General features: G+C 39.2%; 1 protein-coding gene across 2 annotated transcripts; it reads right to left on the bottom strand.

Moving 5' to 3' along the window:
- Positions 1 to 3,323: 3,323 nt before the first annotated feature.
- Positions 3,324 to 21,205, bottom strand: LOC124858685 (lutropin-choriogonadotropic hormone receptor-like). 2 transcript variants are annotated; one of them, XM_047350821.1, is made up of 11 exons: positions 20,582 to 21,205; positions 20,209 to 20,280; positions 17,103 to 17,177; positions 16,805 to 16,879; positions 12,170 to 12,244; positions 11,874 to 11,951; positions 11,632 to 11,700; positions 11,138 to 11,212; positions 8,676 to 8,864; positions 8,471 to 8,515; positions 3,324 to 4,808 (listed from the first exon to the last, which is right to left on the bottom strand). In XM_047350821.1, the coding sequence occupies exons 1-11, from the start codon at positions 20,749 to 20,751 to the stop codon at positions 3,659 to 3,661; spliced, it is 2,073 nt and encodes a 690-aa protein (XP_047206777.1). In that variant the 5' UTR covers positions 20,752 to 21,205; the 3' UTR covers positions 3,324 to 3,658. The 2 variants fall into 2 exon arrangements, with proteins under 2 accessions (XP_047206777.1, XP_047206778.1); XM_047350822.1 differs by lacking the exon at positions 11,138 to 11,212.
- Between the last annotated feature and the right edge of the window lie 2,866 nt (positions 21,206 to 24,071).

Below are 24,071 nucleotides of genomic sequence, written 5' to 3'. Positions count from 1 at the left end.
CTCGGCTGCTTTATTTCTTTTTGCAGCACTAGTGGCCTTTATTTTTCCAGCATTTTTTTTTGACAGTAGTTAGACAGGAAATGGGGGCGGATAGAGAGGGGAAAATGTGCAGCAAATGTTGCCAGGGCCGGGACTCGATCCCGGTACAGCCATGTCAAGGATTAGGCCCCCATACATGGGTCGCGCTGCACCTGCTTTGCACAATCATTAATGGAAAATTCAGTGGAAGGCAAATATGTGGTTAAAAATTGTGTACAAGCCACAGGGATGGCTGCAGCATTGAGTATTGGGAAGCAAAACCCTTTCCAGAGTATGACCTACAAGACCCAGATGTGTCCAATGCATGGGTCACAATAATTACATGAACTGTTGCTCAGTTGTCCAATTTCCAGTCCCACAATCTGAAGAGTGAAGAGGCACACAATCCAAGTTGCTTGAGTTCAGTGATGTTTTCCACAGTCTGTTCATTTGAGGAGCCCTGACATCTGGTTCAAGGTGTTTTGTCAAATCCACAGTAACTTTTAGAGCACTTAATGCTTCCCTCTGCTGACAAGTTTTAGGGAGATGTTACTTTCATTTTCAAGCAGGACTTGATACTGTAGGCTAACATGTTTTAAAAAAAATCCTTTTGAGTAATATAATTGAGAAATTGAATTTTCGGGCTGTTTTTACTAGCTTGAGATGCACCTTTTTTGTCAGCTTCTGGTGAGTTGCAGGGTCTTTGCAGAGACGAACACATTTGCTGAAAACAAACGGGGGAAAATGTTTTTGTGAAACGGAGCTTCAAAACTGTCTTTTGAGAGAATCATTTTAGTGATCTGAGCAAATAAATACGTAAAAATGTGAATCAGAATGGCTTTAATCTTCGTCAAAAGTTTTTATTTTACAAACATGCAAAATTCTTTCGGGAAAACGGATTTGAAGTAGAAGCAGCATTAGTTTGCGTTGCTTATTAAATTGAGGTTGTCTGGCAAAGAAAACCAACCTATTGCTCAATGTTTTCTGTAGCTGAATGAGTGTAACAATTGTGTTGCTTGGGAAGTGTGGGGAAAGGAGGTCCAAAAAGAGAAGCAATAAATAGCTAAAGTAAATGACCACAATTGTATTTGTTAAAACAAAATCCAAGATATTTTAGTATAATTAAGTTTTTTTCTAGCTTTTGTTTGACATGACTGGAGTCTTCACTCTTGTCAAAATGTCTCTTGAATACAAACAAAAACACCCAAAAGGTGGTGCTAAAACTCACCTTTGCACAAAACTATTTAAAATAACATTTAAACTTTTCATTACAGGTCCTTCTAAAAAAATTAGCATATTGTGATAAAGTTCATTATTTTCTATAATGTCATGATGAAAATTTAACATTCATATATTTTAGATTCATTGCACACTAACTGAAATATTTCAGGTCTTTTATTGTCTTAATATGGATGATTTTGGCATACAGCTCATGAAAACCCAAAATTCCTTTTGCAGAAATGACTGCTTCAATGCGGCGTGGCATGGAGACAATCAGCCTGTGGCACTGCTGAGGTCTTATGGAGGCCCAGGATGCTTCGATAGCGGCCTTTAGCTCATCCAGAGTGTTGGGTCTTGAGTCTCTCAATGTTCTCTTCACAATATCCCACAGATTCTCTATGGGGTTCAGGTCAGGAGAGTTGGCAGGCCAATTGAGCACAGTGATACCATGGTCAGTAAACCATTTACCAGTGGTTTTGGCACTGTGAGCAGGTGCCAGGTCGTGCTGAAAAATGAAATCTTCATCTCCATAAAGCTTTTCAGCAGATGGAAGCATGAAGTGCTCCAAAATCTCCTGATAGCTAGCTGCATTGACCCTGCCCTTGATAAAACACAGTGGACCAACACCAGCAGCTGACACGGCACCCCAGACCATCACTGACTGTGGGTACTTGACACTGGACTTCTGGCATTTTGGCATTTCCTTCTCCCCAGTCTTCCTCCAGACTCTGGCACCTTGATTTCCGAATGACATGCAGAATTTGCTTTCATCCGAAAAAAGTACTTTGGACCACTGAGCAACAGTCCAGTGCTGCTTCTCTGTAGCCCAGGTCTGGGGAATGTGGCACCTGTAGCCCATTTCCTGCACACGCCTGTGCACGGTGGCTCTGGATGTTTCTACTCCAGACTCAGTCCACTGCTTCCGCAGGTCCCCCAAGGTCTGGAATCGGCCCTTCTCCACAATCTTCCTCAGGGTCTGGTCACCTCTTCTCGTTGTGCAGCGTTTTCTGCCACACTTTTTCCTTCCCACAGACTTCCCACTGAGGTGCCTTGATACAGCCCTCTGGGAACAGCCTATTCGTTCAGAAATGTCTTTCTGTGTCTTACCCTCTTGCTTGAGGGTGTCAATAGTGGCCTTCTGGACAGCAGTCAGGTCGGCAGTCTTACCCATGATTGGGGTTTTGAGTGATGAACCAGGCTGGGAGTTTTAAAGGCCTCAGGAATCTTTTGCAGGTGTTTAGAGTTAACTCGTTGATTCAGATGATTAGGTTCATAGCTCGTTTAGAGACCCTTTTAATGATATGCTAATTTTGTGAGATAGGAATTTTGGGTTTTCATGAGCTGTATGCCAAAATCATCTGTATTAAGACAATAAAAGACCTGAAATATTTCAGTTAGTGTGCAATGAATCTAAAATATATGAATGTTAAATTTTCACCATGACATTATGGAAAATAATGAACTTTATCACAATATGCTAATTTTTTGAGAAGGACCTGTATATACAAATATAAAAGTCTTGATTTAATAAAGATGGCTCAAAGCATTAATGGATTTGTGGATTTCAAAGGTGTTCACACTCCTGGTGTTTGAAATTCAAAATGAGAATCATTTCTAACCCTTTTCTATGGGTTAGGGTGTCTGTCATTAAAAAACTGAAAAATGTCATTAACAGAATGATTCTAGGTATGAGTTTTTTAAGGACCAAATGTCTATACTTGGCAATAGAAAAAGCTTCCAATGTTTCCAGTCCAATGGAGAAAAACATTAAAACTTTTCAGGTATTTATTTATTGCAAGTCACATCGTGATTTCCACCATGTCCAGTTATCCCATGTTTTCCTAATATCGTGCAGCCCTTAATTACAATCAAATGATTCTTCAAAGTATTACCACAAAGGTGAGCACACTTATACAACTGGGTTATTGTAGTATTGTACCATGTTTACCCCAAACAGGTTTGTCTTTTCTGTTGTAGATGATATGTTTCACATTCAGGGTGGAAAAAGTTTTAAAATGAATCATGACTTAAGTTTTTTTACTAAACAAAATTATATCATTTTAAAAGGGTGTCAACTTTTAAAATCCACTTCAAATGTTTTATTGAACAATAATTTACAAGAGTACAACCATACAGTGATATGCTTTAAATATCTTTAACAAGCTACTTTTTGTTCTTCGCTATCTGCTTCTTTGTACAATATTTACAGCATAGAGACAAAGAGGATGGAACAGACTTTCTTTACCTTCAGATCCTTTGGATCAAATGAAAGAAATCCTCAGTTTGCAAAATAAATCAGATGAGATTTTATCAGATATTTGCAATGTACAACACCAGCAATCTCTTCACCCTAATATTCACATGCTGCAACTTTAGCAAGCAGATGTTGCCTCTGAGTTCCCAATCTGTATGCTGACAATCATGTAGCTCCCTTACTTAGAAAGCAGCCCTTCATCTTTACGTGATAGGCATAAAAGCTCAGCGAATGAGGTTTTTTGTCGGCCACTTTGTCGGAGCAGGTGTGCTGTGACGCCAGAGTCTGTGATCTGTAGAAATCAGAGTTGGCATCGCAGCAGCCACAGTGGCTCAGCAGCCGGCACACGTCCTTCCTGAAGGCCCGTGTGAAGATGGTGTACAAGAAAGGGTTGCAGAGGGAGTTGATGGGATAAAAAAGAATTAGCAGGATTTTGGAGTGGGACACAGTAATGAGTGGCATACGCAGGGCGGCTGAGATGGCAAAGAAGGAAATTGGCGCCATGCACAGGAAGTCTGTGAAAATAAGTACAGCCATGCGCTTGGCAATCTTCGTGTCGCCGTGACGGGTGGAGTGCTCCGGGTTGTGGACGCTGAGATATATGCATATGTAGCAGAATCCTACGACCAGGAAAGCGACCACATTGAGGATGAGAACAGCCATCACATAAATCTGAGAGGCCATAGTGTCGATGTCCATGGGCAGGCAGATGCTCACTTTGCTGTAACTGCTTACTCCCACCAGGGGAAGCAAAGCAACAAGCACAGAGAAGCCCCAGCCCGCCGCCATCATTGTCGCCACATGGTGTAGCCGCAGTCTCTTGTTGATGTGCATGGCGTTGGTGATAGTGTGCCAGCGTTCAATGCTGATGACAGTCAGCGTGTACACAGACAGCTCACTGGCAAACACGGTCAAAAATCCAGCTGTGCTGCACCCAGGCCCCGTCTGCCAGCTAGTAGCGTGGTTGTAGTACTCATGACGGGAGTTGAAGTCCATGAAGGCAATTAGCATCAGGTAGAGCCCCATGCACAGGTCAGCAAAGGCCAGGTTACACATTAGAAATCTTGAGATGGTCAGCTTGTAGTGGCTAATGAGCAGGATGACCAGGACGGCAAGGTTACCAGCCACAGCGAAGACCGTGATTAACCAGGTGAGGCAGCGCAGGAAGGGAAAGCCCAACAGGTCCTCACAAGGGTTAAAAGCATCTGGTCTTGGGGTGCACATTACAAAAGGGCTGCTGTGGCAACCAAATTCAAGGTCTGCATATTGAAAGTTTATGTCGATGACGAGATTCATACCATCATCAGTGGGTTCCCTGAAGAATGCACAAATATTGCTATTAAAGGTTGTGTGTAGCCCACTATAAGGAGGTGACATTTCTCATCTAAAACAAGAAGCTTTTCTGATTAGATTTTGAAAAACATAACTGTCAGTGGTTGACTTCCCACAGATGTGTCAAAATTACAGATTCAGCTCTTAATAAAATTGTAAAATAAAAAAATACAAAGGCCATTTGTGATATGTTACAAACAACATAAATCACTACCAGAATCATAAGTGTAGCTGGTGCCGTTTTATTTATTGGAGAACCATTTCCCTATGAATGGACTGATGATAATGTTACCAAGATGTGCAAGATCCATTGATGTATCTTTAGGAGTAGTTACAGTAGCTTGCAAAAGTACTCATTTGCAACATTTTAATATTTTGTCATGGAAGATGATTTGATAGACCAACACAAAGCAGCTCATCATTGTTTTGAGAATGTTTTACACAGAGGTGTTTTTAGGGTCCCAAAACATTGGGGGCTTTAGCCCAAATCCAAAATATTTAGATTTCAATAAGACAATTTATAGGTAATTTAAAATTAAAATAATATAGGACATATTGTACCAGTTCTCTGTCTTGGCTGGTTTTAGACTGAATGTAAATTATTGTGAATCAAACAAAAAAGGTTTGCAATAATTTTACTTTTTATTTTTGTTAGAAGCTGAATGAAGGACGAGGAGGAACAGCATTTAGGCCTGATGAAAAACCATTTTGCTGAAGCAAATAATGACACATTTTGAGGTATTTAGAAAATAACTTAATCTGAATTTTTGCTGACAAAAGTTTTCTTAAACTCAGAGATGTTTACTATAGGCCAGATAAAAGTGCTTCTTTTGTCATCTACATAAATTCCCTTTTTAAACGTTATTCTCATTAAAGTGTTCCACTCCTGAGGCTCCATTGTCTTTATTCTTATATTTTAAAAAAGCAAAGTGGTATAAAGTTGATTTTCGTAAATCTTAGTCAAATGGTAATATCCTAAAACACATTTTATTATGCCAAGAGCTTTTGAAACATTTTATTAAAATTGTTCCTTCTTTTATGAACCTGTTCTCTTTTATCGCCATCTTTTCAACCCTTCATTCCATTTTTGAAGATATTTTGTCTGCCAAAGATAAAACATTTTTCAACCCAGTCTTTTGTTCTCCACTGAGCATGTGAGACATTAGTGCAGTTCTTACTATTAAACACTTTGAGAGGAAAGGGTGTTAAGTTGTGGTGTTTAAAATATAGCATAGAGCCTCATCCTGGACCTTATCAGTACTAATATTACAGTTATTAATAACTGTATACATATGGTATGTATGTCTCACCTTCAGTAAAACTGTATCCTTGTTTAATTAGTTTAGTTTATATAATATTACATGTGTAATTCAGAAAAATAAAATAGCAATTAATCACAGGTGGACCATTGGTTAGTTAACTATGATTTATTTCTTAATTATCCTGCATCTTTAAACCCAGAGCTGCATGTTTAGAATCAGCACAGAAGATATGAAAGAGAAGAGGGAGGCTTACTTTTGCTCTTTCTACAACGTCTTACTGGAACCAGGGGATATTTACCTGGTTTATTGAGCAACACTTGGTTCTGTCTACATGTAGAACTAGACTATAAGACTGGCTGCAGCGATGAGATCAATGTGTGGATCTGAAGGACCTTTTAATGTGATCAGCTACGTTAGGATTAAATGCTTTTTCTTTGACTGAAGTAAAGGACCAGATATTTTCACATTATGATGCAAATCCCGCTAGAAGCTCACAGAGAAGGTTGCTACTGTTTTCTATCACAGATCATTTAACTTCACCTGTAGCTCAGGTGAAAGTCCCTCATCATGACCCTGATGATGCTCATTAGAGTGAACCTCCACCTCATGTCTTGTTGGGTGAATCAGTGATCAGCTGTAACTTACAATTAGCCCATTCCGAGTCAGCATTCAGGTTTTACCGCTATCTTTTTCTGGGTTATACTGCTCTGCTTCCACCTGTTCTTGAATACACACCCCCACCAGACTCCCTCTCTCCGGTTGGCTCCATGGTTGCTCTGAAATGAGCCCCGCTTGATACGCTCAGTTTAACTTTTCACATAAGGAAGTAGGCAGGTCGCCGGCTCTGGAGTGAACTGCTGTTCTAGATTTCTCCAGAATGGGGTCCGTCTCCGGCTGTGTGCGTAGTTGTGCATTCGAGGTGCCGCGAGTGCGCAAATAAGTATTTTTTGTCTTCTCGTTATAACTCATTCTCAGGTTAAGTGGAGTGGGATGTGAGTATATGGAACACAATTGAAAATATCTGATTGTTTTTAAATAAAAATATGAAGTCCAATACCGTTTTGTGGCTGCATCTTTTTAATACTTCTAAATTTCTTCTATCAAGAAGTCCGGGGCTATCTAGGAAACATCCGGGGCTTCCGCCCCGGAAGCCCAAGTCTAACTACGCACCTGGTTTTACATACAAAAAAATCTAAAATGTGTGGCCTGTATTTGTATTCAGAACCTCTAGGTAAATCCTATGTAGAACCACCTTCTACTACAGTTACACCTGCAACGTTTTGAGGGAATGTTTTTTTTATCACCTTTTCACCTGTGAAAAATGGAAATCTTTGTCCACATATCTCTACAAAGTTGCTAAAGCTTAGTCAGATTGAATGGAGAGCATCAGCAAGCAGCAATTTTAAAGTCGTGCCACAGATTCTCCATTGTATTTAGGTTTGGACATTGACTGGGCCATTCTAACACAAGGACATGTTTTGAACTAAACCATTTCAGCTCTGGCTATATGTTTAAGGTTGTTGTCTTGCTGGAAGGTGAACGTCTGCCCCAGTCAGTTTTTGAAGAGTCTTGCAGGTTTCCTTCCTGTATTAAGCTCCATCCATATTCCCTGACCAGTTTCCCTGTCCCTACTGATGAAAAGCTTTCCCATAGCATTATGCTTGCACCAGCATGCGTCACAGTTCATAAGGTGTGTTCAGATGATATGCAGTGTTTTCCTCTCTGCATAGTGTCTTCATGCCACTCTTCTTTCATATATGCCAAATTTGTGGGTTGCACATCCACATTCTGCCATCAGATTCTCAGCTGCGGATCACTGCAGCTCCTCTAGAGTCACTTGGCTCGCCTCAGATTAATGCTTACCTTGTACGGCTGCTCAGTTTAGATTGACTGCAATGTCCTGGTAGGTTGGCAGTTGTTCCATACTCTTTCCATTTTTGGATGATGGATTGAACAATACTCTATGAGATGTAAAATGCTTAGAATATTGTTTTATACCCTATCTCAGCATTAAACTTTGCCACCACTTTAGTCTTGAGCAGTCTGCTGTATTTCTTGGTCTTCATGATGCAGTTTGTTCACTAATGTTCTCCAACAAACTTCCAAGTCCCTAAGAGAACAGCTGTGTGTATAATGAGATTCATTTGCACGGAGGTGGACCCCATTTACTCAGTGGGTGACTTCTGGAGGCAGCTGGTTGTACTGGCTTTGTGTTGGTTTATCATTAAATCACAGCACAATACACTGAAGCTTGTGCTTGTAATGTGCCAAAAATGTTCAATTAGTATTAATACTTTTGCTATCTAGCGTAAGATTATAAGAAATTCAAAGATAGTGGAGCAGATGAATTCTACCACTTATGTTGATCTGGGTTGTAACTTACATTCCTGCTTCGCTGAGATCACAAAACTTCCTTGAGGCATTTTCCCTTAAAAGAAAAGAGAGAAAAGGTTAATTTGCAAGAATCGTCAATAAACCTGACCACTAATTACCAACGGACTGATTATCTGTATTCAGGCGACACAGCTTAGTTTGCTTATGTAGATGTGAATGGATTTGTCACATTGCTGGGAGCACTGGCCGCTTACCTTTGTTTCCTGTGCCATGTGTGGAAGGCGCAGCAGTGGCTCGGGTAAGTGAGCTCAGCCTCCAGCAGCTCGGCGAGGCCTTCTAACGGTGGGAGGCTCTTGAGAGCGAATGCAGAGGTGGCTTTCAGAGATCGCACTTGACTCAAGCCTTTACTCGGGAGGGAACTGAGAGCCGTGGACGAAACATCCCTGAAACACAGAGTACACACGAAAGGATTGGAAAAATGAAAACGACTTGATTTTACTACACTAAAATACTGCCACCAGTCTTTGCATTAACATTGATCTGTCTGGATGTTTTTAATTTTCAATTTAAACTCAGGATTGATGCAAAGCCAGTCTATCATCAAGAGACATTAACCCACGCAAAGGATGGTTCTTCTTCACTTCTCTCTATGACTGCATTAAATTTAAACTCATCAAAGCTAAAAATAAGACAACAGAGGCAAAGCAAAGATGTCTAGAAACTAAAAAGACTTACAACCAAGATATGAGAAAAAGTCAGATCTTCCACTCCTCTCTTACCAGAAAATTGAAAAAAAAAGAAAAAAACCTAAACAGGTCTTTAAGTTGAAACATTAAAACACTAATGCATTATAACCCTTACAACCTTGTCAAAAGGTGAAAATCTGCTAAACAATTTGTCCTAAAATGAAGAAAATGAACTTGCTAAAACGATACAGTGTGTTTACATGTCCTTATTGCAGCTTGACTGAAGCATGTCATGGCATACTTGGTCTAAAAACGCTCTGCTTTAAACATCTTTTTCTGTATGTTTTACTAAACCATGTTAATTTGGATGTTTTCTCCACGAAGGAACACTAACAGCTCAAAGCAATCCAGTTTACGTATGTGGTAATTTTGTTAGATGTGTTGGCAGTTCGGAAATAAAGAGATTAAGCGTATTTCAGTGCAGAGGTGTGATTTAGAAATGTCATGACTGACGGCTGCTTATCAACGTAATATTATCGTGCCTAAACGGTTTGCACTTCACACTCGTTCTAATTATTGATGTAAGAACCAACATAAAAATATAAATGTAATTTATTTATTATAAATGCATTTGTGGTGAAATTAGGAAGATGAGGACATTCAACATGTGCAACTCTTCTACAAGAATATAAAAATAAATCTTATACTGTAGGAAAAAAAATATAAACTCTTTAATTTGAGTAAATGTTTCTCAGTGTGGAGGAAAATCACATTTTATGAAATCTATTTTGAATGTTTTAGAATATTTTCAACAATTAGTGCTGTTAATGCTTTATACAAGCCATTTTGGCCATAGTTTAGCACTTCTTTAACATAACATTCTTTGGCCATCCCATCTCTCTGGCTCATCCAAGTTCAGATCTTTATTTATGCTCTTGTGCCTTCAGCTCACCCTAAACAATGTATGTGTATATTTGGCCAAAGGTTTGGGATTGTTATCCTGTCGAAAGGCACAATTATGACCCATATTTACTCTGAAAGAGTCCACCATATTGTGGTCTTTAAAAAACTTCATTATGCCATGAAGTCTAACAGGGTATTTGGGGCATTTGGAAGAGCAACAGACACATGGCATCACATATGCTTCACCATACTTAGCAATGAGTATCAGGTGATTGGTTTCCAGGTTTCCACATATTTATTCTTTGTTTCACACCAGACCAACCTGAAGTGTTTTTAGAGCAAAGTGCAGTCTTAGTATTATATGACCAAAGCACACAATTCCAGTTAAGGTCCCTGTAAGAAAGCTCCACATATCAATGGTTGTGATGGTTTGGTATGCTTCTTCCTAGCACTCCCTCTAAAGATTTTATTTTTTACCTTCCTCACCATCATTTTCACCTTGTGTGGTAGTAAGACAAACCAGACAAAAAGTAAGGTCCTCAGCCTGTCTTTCTTTGACACAAGTCCAGTTGTTTTCAACTATTTCATTATTGCTCTGGCTGTAGATGTACTGTAGAAAAAAACTAGGAAATATGTTCTCTGAACCTTTTTTCCTGCCTTATGAAGATCAACACACATCTGCTTTACTTAAATAATATGTTCTATTGTCTGCCTTTTTTGAAAAGTGGCAAAGACAAATGGGTTTCTCTGTCACGTTATATTTATAACCCAAGAAAAAAACAAGGGGTATAAATATGATATAAATTTCTGGCTGTGTTTATAAGTATAAACACAGCATATCTGCCAGCATATCTTCTCAGCAAAGGTATGCTGGCAGATGCAAGCACAGCTGCTGATTGTAAGCGAATTTATTTAAGATAGAAAAACCCTTTTTGTGTAGATTGTGAACCTATTTATCATGTTGCAAACTTTTCACATGCACAAAAAGCTGTAGAAGGCTAAACGAATGGCAATCAGCCCCTAAAAAGTAAAGCTCATTATAAAACATGTAACAGTAAATGCAGAATCTAGTTTAACACCATGTTCTGCTGAAAATATATAAATTATGTGAATACTTGGTGACTTACAGATAGCTTGGACCTGTGGCTCCTTCAAAAGCATCTTCTTGAATAAGATGCAGGTTCCTGTTGTCTCTCAATATTCTACAAAACACATCAAATACAAAAATACAAAACATCTAACCTCAAGCTCAAACTGCAGTTTTCTGCTTCACACACACTTTCAAAGGAAACATGAGATGACAGAAATGACCAACACTGCCCCAGAGTATTACTCATCCCCATATTGTTTTCTGGAGTTGGCAATGAGGAAAATAAACTTTATTTTTAGACTGCAGGGTGTCTGTATGGATCTCGTCCTCATCAACATTCAGCATTATGGTACAAGGCAAGAAAACAACAGGGCATCCAATCTTTGTTTAGTCCTGCATATGGGTTGTTTACTGGTACACTTAGTTTTTATGATTAGAACAGGAAATCTTTTGCAAATAACTGAGACAAGCTGTTATTGCTACTGTATATTACATTAGCATGAGGCAAATGACTTAATAATATAAACTTACAAGGTGTTGAGCTTGGTCCCGTTGAACGCATAAGATTTTATTTCCTTAAAGCCATTCCTAACAAGGTTCCTGATGAGGACAAAATGTTATTATTTCTACTTCGCCGCTGGTGGCATCTATTACCAAGGTCAGTGACCCAAATATTTAAATATGTAAGCTGCATCAATGAAACAAATAGTGACAAATTGTTGCTTTTATCCCAGACAATGAAGTAATGAAGAGAATAATCCTTCTGCACTCACATGTCGATGTAGTCCTTTGTGATGCCCAGGAAGGAATTGGCAGGAATGATGTCAATCCTCATGTTGTCTGCCATTTCTCTGCAGGCAGAGGAGATAAAACCCATTCAGGCTGCTGTTTGAACTGTGCCACAGTATGACCGTATCAGTCAGGGTTGATGGCAGTGTGACATCGACAGAATAAAAGAAAGTAAATAGCTCTGGTCCAATATATGACCTAAGGAAAAGGCAGTTTTATGACTTGCACATTGACATAAACTTAGCGTAGAGAGGCCCTGATTTAAAATGAAAATACTCACAGGATAATATTTGTTGCCATGGTGGATATGGTTGTCAAGTCTGGGAAGTGTGTTAGGCCTGTGTTTGAGATGCTCCTGTATTGACAAGTGGCAGATACAGGCCACCATGAATAGATAAAAAGAAACAGAAAACAAGTGATGAAACATTAAAAATTGTACAGTAAAATCCTTTTGATCACTTGTAACTTCTCTGCAATCTATTACTTTAGCTAAAGGCTGCAAATGAGAAAAACTTGTAGGCCAGATGAACTTTATTGAAAATTCCATGTAATTGACGTTAGGTGAACTGAGAAGACTTAATTCAGTTTTTCAGTTTTATTTATATAGCACCAATTCACAACACATGTTGTCTCAAGGCACTTTACAACAGTCAGGTTCATACATTCCAATTAATCCTAATCATTGAACAGTGCAGTCAGAGTTATTTATTTATTCAAATTGGATAAAAAGTTTTTCTATGTAAGGAAACCCAGCAGATTGCATCCAGTCAGTGACTTGCAGCATTCCCTCCTCCTGGATGAGCATGTAGAGACAGTGGACAGTCACTGGCGTTGACTTTGCAGCAATCCCTCATACTGAGCATGCATGTAGTGACAGTGGAGAGGAAAAACTCCCTTTTAACAGGAAGAAACCTCCAGCAGAACCAGGCTCAGTGTGAGCGGCCATCTGCCACGACCGACTGGGGCTTTGAGAGAACAGAGCAGAGACACAAAAAGAACAAAGAAGCACTGATCCAGGAGTACTTTCTATGGGAAGGAAAAGTAAATGTTAATGGATGTAGCTCCTTTAGTTGTTTCATCTAGAAAGAAAGAACAGATATACTTTGAGCCAGTTTTCAATGTTAGAGTCTGAAAGAGAGCACATATAATTAGTTACAGTAAAAGCTCAGTCAATCGCCATGTCTAGGAGAGAGAAAGGGTTAAACACTAAAGAACAGGGCCATGTGGATCATCGGTAGAAGGTGAGCATTAAGTTGTTGCCAGCAGAAGCTCGGACGATTCCCCTCTCCAGAAAGGTGTCACAGGTAGACACAGAGCCAGGCCATGTGTAGCTTCTAGGAAGAGAAAAGAGAGAACAAAGTTAAAAGCTGAAATAACAGCAAATAATGCAAAATTGGAGAGTAGTGTGAGAATGTAGTGAAGAGGGTGAAAGTGGTCGTTATGTCCTCCAGCAGCCTAAGCCTATAGCAGCATAACTACACAGATAGTTTCAGTTCAGATTATTTAGTTAAACAGCGCTTATTTACAACAATGTCGTCTCAAGGCACCCCACAAAGGGTCCCACTGATGGTCATTGTTATACTAAAAACCACAATGATTGGGATACCTCTCTCTGTCAGACTGATTATAACCATTGGAAAAGAGAAGGGGTCATACAGGTAGCAGAAATGGAGGGTGTGTTTGCACCTCAACCATAACTGAGCCGGTTTAGGCTAAACTTGACTCCCCCTTACTCCATCCAACAGGGAGGGAGGAAGGCGGAGGTAAAAAATAAGAAAGATAGCCTAAGCCACTCTAACTATAAGCTTTATCAAAAAGGAAAGTTTTAAGCCTAGCCTTAAAAGTAGACAGGGTGTCTGCCTCACGGACTAAAACTGGGAGCTGGTTCCACAGGAGAGGAGCCTGATAACTAAAGGATCTGCCTCCCATTCTACTTCTAGAGACTCTAGGAACCACCAGTAAACCTGCAGTCTGAGAACGAAGTGCTCTGTTAGGAACATATGGAACAATCAGATCTCTGATGTATGGTGGAGCTAGATCATTAAGGGCTTTATATGTGAGAAGGAGAATTTTAAATTATATTCTGGATTTAACAGGGAGCCAATGAAGGGAAGCTAAAATAGGAGAAATATGATCTCTCTTTTTAATTTTCATCAGAACACTTGCTGCAGCATTTTGAATCAGCTGAAGGCTTTTAACTTAATTTTGTGGACATCCTGATAGTAAAGAATTACAATAGTCCAGCCTTGAAGTAACAAATGCATGGACTAGTTTTTCAGCGTCACTCCTGGATAGGATATTTCTAATTTTGGCAATGTTCCAGAGGTGAAAGAAGGAAATCCTAGAAATCTGTTTAATATGGGATTTAAATGACATGTCCTGGTCAAAAATAACACCAAGGTTTTTTACTTTATTATCAGAGGTCAATTTAATGCCATCCAGGTTAAGTGATTGACTAAGCAGTTTCTTTTTTAAAGACTCCAGTTCAAAGATGACAACTTCTATCTTATCTGAATTTAGAAGCAAACAATTTAAAGTCATCCAAGTTTTTATATCATCAAGACATGCTTGTAGTCTGTCTAACTGGTTGGGCTCATCAGGATTTATGGATAAGTAAAGCTGAGTATCATCAGCGTAACAGTGAAAATGTGTCCTATGCTGCCTGACAATTTGACCTATTGGAAGCATATACAGGGGTTGGACAATGAAACTGAAACACCTGTCATTTTAGTGTGGGAGGTTTCATGGCTAAATTGGACCAGCCTGGTAGCCAGTCTTCATTGATTGCACATTGCACCAGTAAGAGCAGAGTGTGAAGGTTCAATTAGCAGGGTAAGAGCACAGTTTTGCTCAAAATATTGAAATGCACACGACATTATGGGTGACATACCAGAGTTCAAAAGAGGACAAATTGTTGGTGCACATCTTGCTGGCGCATCTGTGACCAAGACAGCAAGTCTTTGTGATGTATCAAGAGCCACAGTATCCAGGGTAATGTCAGCATACCACCAAGAAGGATGAACCACATCCAACAGGATTAACTGTGGATGCAAGAGGAAGCTGTCTGAAAGGGATGTTCGGGTGCTAACCCGGATTGTATCCAAAAAACATAAAACCACGGCTGCCCAAATCACGGCAGAATTAAATGTGCCCCTCAACTCTCCTGTTTCCACCAGAACTGTCCGTCGGGAGCTCCACAGGGTCAATATACACGGCCGGACTGCTATAACCAAACCTTTGGTCACTCATGCCAATGTCAAACGTCTGTTTCAATGGTGCAAGGAGCGCAAATCTTGGGCTGTGGACAATGTAAAACATGTATTGTTCTCTGATGAGTCCACCTTTACTGTTTTTCCTACATCCGGAAGAGTTACGGTGTGGAGAAGCCCCAAAGAAGCGTACCACCCAGACTGTTGCATGCCCAGAGTGAAGCATGGGGGTGGATCAGTGATGGTTTGGGCTGCCATATCATGGCATTCCCTTGGCCCAATACTTGTGCTAGATGGGCGCATCACTGCCAAGGACTACCGAACCATTCTTGAGGACCATGTGCATCCAATGGTTCAAACATTGTATCCTTAAGGCGGTGCCGTGTATCAGGATGACAATGCACCAATACACACAGCAAGACTGGTGAAAGATTGGTTTGATGAACATGAAATTGAATTTGAACATCTCCCATGGCCTGCACAGTCACCAGATCTAAATATTATTGAACCACTTTCGGGTGTTTTGGAGGAGCGAGTCAGGAAACGTTTTCCTTCACCAGTCGCACGTAGTGACCTGGCCACTATCCTGCAAATGGCTTAAAATCCCTCTGACCACTGTGCAGGACTTGTATATGTCATTCCCAAGATGAATTGAAGCTGTATTGGCCGCAAAAGGAGGCCCTACACCATACTAATAAATTATTGTGGTGAAGTGCCTTGAGACAACATGTGTTGTGAATTGGCGTTATATAAATAAAACTGAATTGAATTGAATTTAAACCAGGTGTTTCAGTTTCATTGTCTCAGCACTGAGATCTAACAGAACCAGAACAGACACAAGTCCATTATCTGAGGCCATAAGAATATCATTAGTGACTTTCAGCAGAGCTGTTTCAGTGCTATGATGAGCTCTGAAGCCTGACTGAAACTCTTCAAACAGGTCATTGCTGTGTAAATGCTCACACATTTGATTAGCAACTATTTTCTCAAGAATTTTAGATAAGAATGGAAGATTGGATATAGGTCTGTAAATTTTCAAGTCATCTCGATCAAGTGAAGGTTTCTTAAGTAAAGGTTTAATTACAGCTAACTTAAAAGCCTGTGGTACATATCCATTTACTAAAGATAGATTAATCATATCTAAAATGGGGCTGGTAATCAGAAGGAACATTTCCTTAAATCATTTGGTTGGTTAATGTAAACATTGAAACAAAAGTGAGTAAACCAAGTATTTGTCTAGGTGTGTACACTATTTTATAAGCAGATTATTGCAGTTTCTTGTACTTTTTTTTTAAAACATATTCTTCAAAAATAATTGTTTTTTTATTGTTTAATTGTGCAGAATAAATGTCACATTAAAGGTGGAAAATACTCAGAAAAAATATTTTATGCTCATTTTTTTACATCAGAAATACCTGCATATTTGAGAGGGGAGTTTAGACTTTTTAGGTCTACTTTAGGGTACCATACCTTTAAGCTTTTCTCATAGGGTTCATCCTTGAGGGATGATTTGTACATTAATTTGAGACAAACAGGAAATTTATTGTTTCTTTTTGGAAGCACTAGAAACATTAGAATCCCAAGATAATCTGAAAATCCACAGAAAAATCTCTTCGGTCTCATACCCACAAATCATCTAAAGATTTCTTGCATGTCTCAATGCATGAAGTATGCATAAAGTGTGCACATAAAACAAAATGACTTACAAATATTCCAGCCTGGGCAGGTCAGCGAACGCACCCCTTTCAATAACCCTCAGACTGTTGATATTCTGCACTGAGCTGTAGAAACAATAATTGGGAAACAAATCAGTAATTACAATGTCTGACATAGAAAAGCATTCACATTCGCACAAAATATTTATGTATTAGCTGCACTGAAACTCAATGATTAAACAGTCTGCTTCGTAGCTGACTAAATAATCCAATGAAAGTAAATTATATGCAAATGAATATTTTCTTCTGTCATGTTCGAAATTGATAGGGGGGGTGTCACTTAGCCTACATCTGCGCCAGACTGTGGAGGGAGAAGAAGGCGTGCTTCTGAATATGTGTGATGCAGTCGCTCTGGGAGATCTCTCTGTGGCACAAAGAATTGACTCTCCATCAGTCATTAGTTAAAAAATACACTTCAATTATCTCAGATTAACTGGTAAATATGACTTTTTTTCTTTGTTAAGGTTGCTTTAGAATACCCAACTTTTAATGCATTCTGTGTAAAAATAGGACAAAGATGATTGATACACCGTAGCAAACCATTGGGGTAATATCCAAAAACAAAATCCCACCACCAATTCACATTTTCTAGGCCACTAACACACACATGCCAGGACCTCATGTGTGGAAAAGCTCCAAACATACATCATGGATGCTTCTGGGTCAGGAAGAGTAGGCAAAGATCTTTAAAAAGTAGGACTAAACAAAGACACAGATACAAAGTTAACAAGACCTTTTTTTTAATTTGTCCTTGATTACTTTGTTCTCTGATGGCTGACTTTGTAAAACGCTCTCCATCTTCTGCCCGCAATCATCATTTCCGACTTTCGTTCTGCTGTAATCAGCCGATACCTTTTGTGTGTCTAACGTCAACGTCTCTCCATCTTCAACCGAGAAACAATTAAAGTACTCCATCTGTAGCGTGGATCCTCTTCTCTTTTATCCCATTTCTTAATTGCTTCACATATAGTGTCATAATTACTGCTTACAGGTCATAAAAAGCTTCTTCACATTATCATCTAAATGAAGTGGTGCTGTGATTTCAAGCATGCATCACCAGTGACAAAAACACACATTCATGTCATTCTACCATTACAAACTTAATGGGGAGGAGGAAATGAAGGATTGCGGCTGTAAGACTGTGATTTCACGGAGGCCTAACCGTATTTCAACAGTTAAAACAGACTAAATTTGGCCTCCATTAAACAGATCAGACTCAAGTACAGTAAGTATCTGAGAGTGATAAGGCTTGTCCCTGAGGTACACAGCAAAGTCGAACACATTCAGCACAGTTTGAAACAGTTACATGTAACATAAAAAAAAAAGAAAAAGAAAAAAGGACAGATAGACTATTAAAGCCCAGGTGTCTCCTCAGCAGAGATGATTTTAGGTCAGCTTTTTGCATAAGTTACCACCAATCAGCTTGCTGAAATGTATGCACCCTCTTCTGTGCAGTTTCCTTAGTTCTACTACATTTCAGGGTTTTCTCACAAGTACAACCTGATTTGACCGTGCCCCCCTGCAGCACTTCTGTGTGATTAATATGACAAAATGATAACACAACACTCGGGTTTGTTCTTTTAAGTCATTTCTTGGTGGATTTGCTGCTGTGCTGAGGATAATTATGCGGCTGAGACATCCACCACCAAGCTCCAGGGGATTTTACAACCCACGGGCTCCATTAAAGTCACCCCTTCGATATAAAGGGAGGATTTTGTGCTCGACTGCGATGTGTGTAATAGAGTTGAGATGTTTGAACTTGACAGTCGGGAACTAGTACTTGAATGATGCACTGTTGAGGAGGCAGTTGGTGGTCCTAATCCTTTCTAAAATAACCACAAAGTCTTGCATTAGGTCAGTTTCCATCAATGATTAATGGCCAGTTGTCTAACGCTGATGCTTCTGCAAATATAGATTTATTTCAGTTAGATTTAACAACGGCAGGCATTAGCTTTTAAAGAAACATGCTCGTTGTTAAAAGCATAATAAGTAGTGTAGCTGAAGCAACATTTAACTACTAAAACACTAGTGAAAACATAATTCATTAACCTACTACTTTGCATTTATGAAAATAATTCTGTGACATATCTGTAAAATATACAATCACAATCAAAAACCCTCAGTCAGAACCTCCTCATCCCGTGCCATTTTGGAACTTGCCTCCCTGTGTACACTGATACTGGTGTTTCAGCATTTGTTAGTTCCTGGCTGGTTGTGTTTTGTTTATTTCCTGGACACAAAAATGCAAAAAGGGCATGGTTGAGGTGCAACTTCTCCTGGAACAGAATATTAGTGGGAGTGTATTTATATAATTGAACCAGAATGCATAATGTTGATTATATATTGAGAATTAAAAAGCCACAACGAATTGAACGATGTGGACTTTATTCTTGTTTTGAAAGCTTGTTGAGGTAATGTGTTTTATTATCAGTCCACCCCAGAAAATAATCAGATCAAATAGAAAGATTCATGCTCACAAATTAGTGTATTTTAAATTTCTGACCAGGTTTGCATGTTTTTTTTATTTTTATCTTTTGGATAACTCCCTCAACCCTAATTTGCAATTTTACAGGATAAACATGTTCAGAAATAATAATGAAATGTATATTTCCTCAATTTGCTGCTACTGTCTGTGTCAATATTTGAACATCTGACAAATTAACAGTGGAGTAAGAACTAGAGCTGAACAAAATATTGAATTGCATTGTCATCCCAATATTGGTGTGTGCAAATTTGCAGTCGCAAAGAACTGCTTCTATGCAATATTAGGTAGTCACACTCTGCATATCGCTAAACGATGCAGGAAAAGGTGAGTTTATTGCAACGGTTTGTAACATCGCAATATCATGCAGTGCAAGAGAGAACTGAACGAGCCACAAAAGCTTTAATTCAAATATAGAAAATGCTGCACATTAGACACCTAAAACAGAATTCCTCCTCTATAAGAAGACCATTAAAAAAAAGTAAGAGTGAATTTAAATAATCAGAAGTATGTATTCGTGTTAATAGATCTTCAAAAAAAATATTTGCTTTCATATATGCCTTACATTGCCAGACAAATGTAATTAAATACAAACAGCTCACGCAGAATGGGACCAGTGTGGCTGTTACTATGCATTTTGATGTTAGTAGAATTTTTATTTACATATATTTCATTCATTATTACTCTGAATGTTAAATACAATTTCAGTTAAGGTCAAATAGTGTCACCATGAAAAGTCTGGCAGCATGTATTTATTAGCATTACAGTTTAAATGAATAGTTACACTGATTAAATCATCTTTATTTTATTATGCATAATGTTATGTTTCAAATAAAGAAGTCTCTAAACCCCTAACTAATATTAAGTCACCACTTTAAATTTCCTTTTATATGTAAAGGAGAAAGCCACTTACATTATGGTAATGTTAATCAGCTCCTTGAAGGCATGAGTGGGAACTTGTTTCAAGGGCAGCTGGGTGAGCCTTCTGTAAGATTCATGAGCAAAGCAGTTAAATCCACAGCTATACTGCAACATATAAAAAATAAAATGGAAACTAGGCAACAAAACCGTCTCTTTAGGTTGTCTCTCCAGATTACTCTGCATTTATCATCTTAAACGGCTCTAAGAGGGAACTTTACAGTGACAGCAAAAGAAAAAGGAAAGTTGAAGAGGCAACGGACGCAGCAGAAAGTAAAAGTTTATGAGATGTCATAAGAGTCCCTGCTGAAAGGAAGGATCCCTCTCTGTGACTTGTACCTGTTGAAGTAGACAGCTGGGTAACTTACAGTCGCAGCACAGATGTTGCTGCGGTCCTGGAGGCCAGCTGAGTGTCTCTGCTGCACTCAAACGTGTCTCTGCTGCAGAGGCAGATGGCCGGGCAGGTATAAGCCCAGCAGGAGCGCAGCTTCAGGACGGCGGACAGCGCGACCAGGAGCCAGACCGCCCAGGGAGCCATGTGTGACACCGAGCCAGAGCTCAGTACAGGATAAAAACTATAAAAAAGAATATTAACACCCAAAAACCCTGCGGAGTCTTTCTGAAGTTGATGATAAAACAACCCCCATAGGTCTTTATCTTACTAGGCCAGAGGTACAAGGCTAAATAGTCTCCCTGTCTGTTTTTTTCTCTTTCACACCGAGCGCTTGAATCAGCTGCTGCCTTCAGGGGCTGTAGTAATTGTGAGGTGGCTCACCCTGTGAGAGTCTGATCTGACTGAAAACCCAACTTGATTTCCTCTTTGACAGCAGAACAGCACCGATGTGACGTTTGGTGGGCGGTGAGAAAGAAAGCTGCTGTTAATGGAGATGGGATGAAGTCACTTTGCTCTTAGTTTTGAAAGTCTCACATTGATGTCTCCAAACATGCTTTTCATTGTAGCCAAACAGCTCAACCTAGGTCCCATCTGACATCAATTGTTTCTCCAAAAAGCATTTGGCTCATCCATGTAGGCAGCTACAAAATTCATTTGAACTTGAGCGTCGGGATATTTTGAGCAAGTGCCTCTTTCTTGGTCGTTATGTTTTAAAAATATTTATTTTGTTTTGCTGTGTACAGTTATTATAAGATTCCACGTTATAATAATCTTGAGCCTTGGTAGTCCCTGGGCTGTTCTTTAACATCCTAACCAGTTTCCTTTCATTTCAGTGTGATAGGTTGGGTTAAATGATTAAAACTTGGATGCAGTTGATTGTTCCAATAAGACAATGATCCCAAACATACAAACAACACATACAACCATTCAGCCTTTTAAAATGGCATTACTAAAATTCTAAAGCCAACCCTATTACAGTTGGTGTCATAGGTCTAGATATTCACAGTTTTTGACATCACTCCCACTGAAATGTAGAAAAACTGAACATTTAGAAAGGGTTTTCTGGGTTCTCAGTCTTTAAAAAGAAATTTAAATCCAGTTTGTATGCAATAAAAAAATTAAACTCTGCTTTGTTGCTTTTACACATTCACTTTTACAACATCTAACATCATTAGAGACAACACAAGCACAAGCCAAAGTGCCATATGTGCTGGTTTGTCAAATACAAAGCTTGGTGTCACCAGCGTAGTTAGTTGAATCTCCCCCGCTGTCAGCAACCATGACCCCATTTACCGCTGTCTTGTCCTGCTCTGCCATGCCAACTTGACCTGTGTCAGCAGAGCAGCAACATTGTCTTCTTCTTACTGCTGCAGTGCAACAACAACACACACATTCACACACATACACACACAGAGACTCCCAGTTCACTGGAGAGGTTACTGCCCAGTACTGTTTGCAAAGACTCTGGCATTTGCCACAAGATTTACAGCAGAGCACACTCACTAAGAGACTTCAGTGTGTTTAACCCTGCAGAGAAAAGAAGCCGTGACCGAGGAGGCTAATTTATGCAAGTGAACTTGGATCTGCCCACGTCTTCTGCTAACCGCCGTGCTGTGCATCACTTCACACCAAGAAGGTCATGCACAGCAGGAAGAGAAAAGCAAGATGATTCAATTCAAAAAATCAAAGATACATCACCTCACGATGTCATGCATGTTTTGGAGACAGCAGAAAATAAGATGTTATTTCTATTGTAGTAGGTGTTCTGTGTCAGTTGTTAAATTGATGCTGCTTTCAGTAGCTTTTTTCCGGCTATATTGGATTAATGAAAGTAGATAAAGCTTGCAAGACTGTATGATTACTGCGTCTAACTGAAATATTTGTTTCTATCAAATGGACATTTTGGTTTCTGTCCTGTCAAATAGCTTACTTTAAAAATGAATACAGGGCTATGACATGTTATTAAACAAGTTCTTTTTAAGTGATATTACTGGAACATCACGCTTTCATTTAATTAAAAAAAACTTGAGGTGAAGAATCTACTGGGCAGGGAGGTTCTCAAGTATTTGAACTCCCCTTTTCCATGATAGAGATATTTCGACCTCTGCACTATTTCTTATCATTTACTTCACGTTTGGGGCCTTTTTTTGTCTTTTTGTGATTACTGCGTAACTCTTTTCATAAATCTTTGTGTAACTTTGCTGCTCTGTATTTGGCGGTGCCAATGAGGAACACATCGTGTGCGTCCTACGTCACGTCTATGGCCTGCTGAAACCCTGCAGGGTCAGATGGCATTCTCAGCTCTAAAAAGAGTTCATCAGAAGAGGACTGAGGTCACGTCTACGCTGAGCAGGGTCAGAAAGACTCTTAGGTCATGTTCCACTTTGCAAGGCACTGTGCCTTGTAAAAATATTCATAACCCATACACTTTTCATCATGCTACAGTCACAAACTTCAGTGTATTTTATTCTACGTTTATGTGCATAATTGTGAAGTGGATAAAAGTGATATATGGTTTTCAAAAGGTTTTACAAATAAAAATCAGGAAACTTTGGCTTGCATCTCCATTCAGCCCCCCCAGAATCATTAATTTGTAGAACCACCTTACGCTGAGATGACAAAGACAAATCTATTGGAGAAAGTTTCTAGCAGATTTGCACATCTAAAGAATAAAATTGTAACCAGATTTTATTTCCAAAATATGTCAAGCTTAGTGAGATTGGGTGAGGAGAATCTAACTGTAGTTCTCAAGAGATGGAGACCTGCATGTTGTAGAACATATAATATAATTTCACACTATATTTACTATTTAGGTGACTTCTGTTGGTAACTGTTTAAACTGGATGTATTTTTTGGGATATCAGGGTAAACGAGGTTGAATAAAAAAAACAAAAAACTTCTTTTAGATTTTAATTTGTGAAAAGTATTTAGAAAAAAGTTTTTCCTTCCACTTCACAATTATTAGCTACTTTGTGTTGTGCTGAATGTGATATAACAAAATGTGGAAAAGTTTAAGATAATACTTTTGAAAGGCACTATAGACAAAAACAAACACTATACAACATTTATTGATGTGTTATGCTCTCAGGTAGACAGAATTTAAAAAGAAAAAAAAAAAAGATAAAACTGGTTGTGAGGAGCTGAAGGTCAGACATGATGAACCCACTACACAGGTGGTAAGTTAAACATAAGATGGACTAATTCAGAACTGCATGGATGTGGCGTAACAGGCGATAGGCGTGATTGCAAACCATGCTGTCCCCTTCACCTGCTTTAGTTACTATTGTTGGAGGTTTCATTTTTAGTTAACAGGCTCTTTTTATCTCGGGGTTGAAGGATGTTGACCTGTCTGCTTCCTGCTGGTTATCTGAGCACCAAAGCAGAGCTCCAGAATACAATATAACACAAAAAGTGATGCCAAGCAGGAGGAGACAGTTCAGCACCAGCCAGCATTAAACCAGACG

This window comes from Girardinichthys multiradiatus, chromosome 22 (assembly GCF_021462225.1).
Source record: "Girardinichthys multiradiatus isolate DD_20200921_A chromosome 22, DD_fGirMul_XY1, whole genome shotgun sequence".
NCBI classification, from domain to species: Eukaryota; Metazoa; Chordata; class Actinopteri; order Cyprinodontiformes; family Goodeidae; genus Girardinichthys; species Girardinichthys multiradiatus.
This window is presented reverse-complemented; position numbering and strand designations above follow the sequence as displayed.

What these genes read in the sequence shown, in the direction of transcription:
- LOC124858685 (XM_047350821.1), bottom strand. Translation starts at nt 20,751, where the DNA reads ATGGCTCCCTGGGCGGTCTGGCTCCTGGTCGCGCTGTCCGCCGTCCTG. An exon ending in CTCCACAGTCTGGCGCAGAT is followed by an intron (nt 16,880 to 17,102) that starts GTAGGCTAAGTG and finishes TTGTTTCTACAG; the next exon opens with CTCAGTGCAGAATATCAACA. An exon ending in GATCTCAGCGAAGCAGGAAT is followed by an intron (nt 4,809 to 8,470) that starts GTAAGTTACAAC and finishes TGCATTCTTCAG; the next exon opens with GGAACCCACTGATGATGGTA.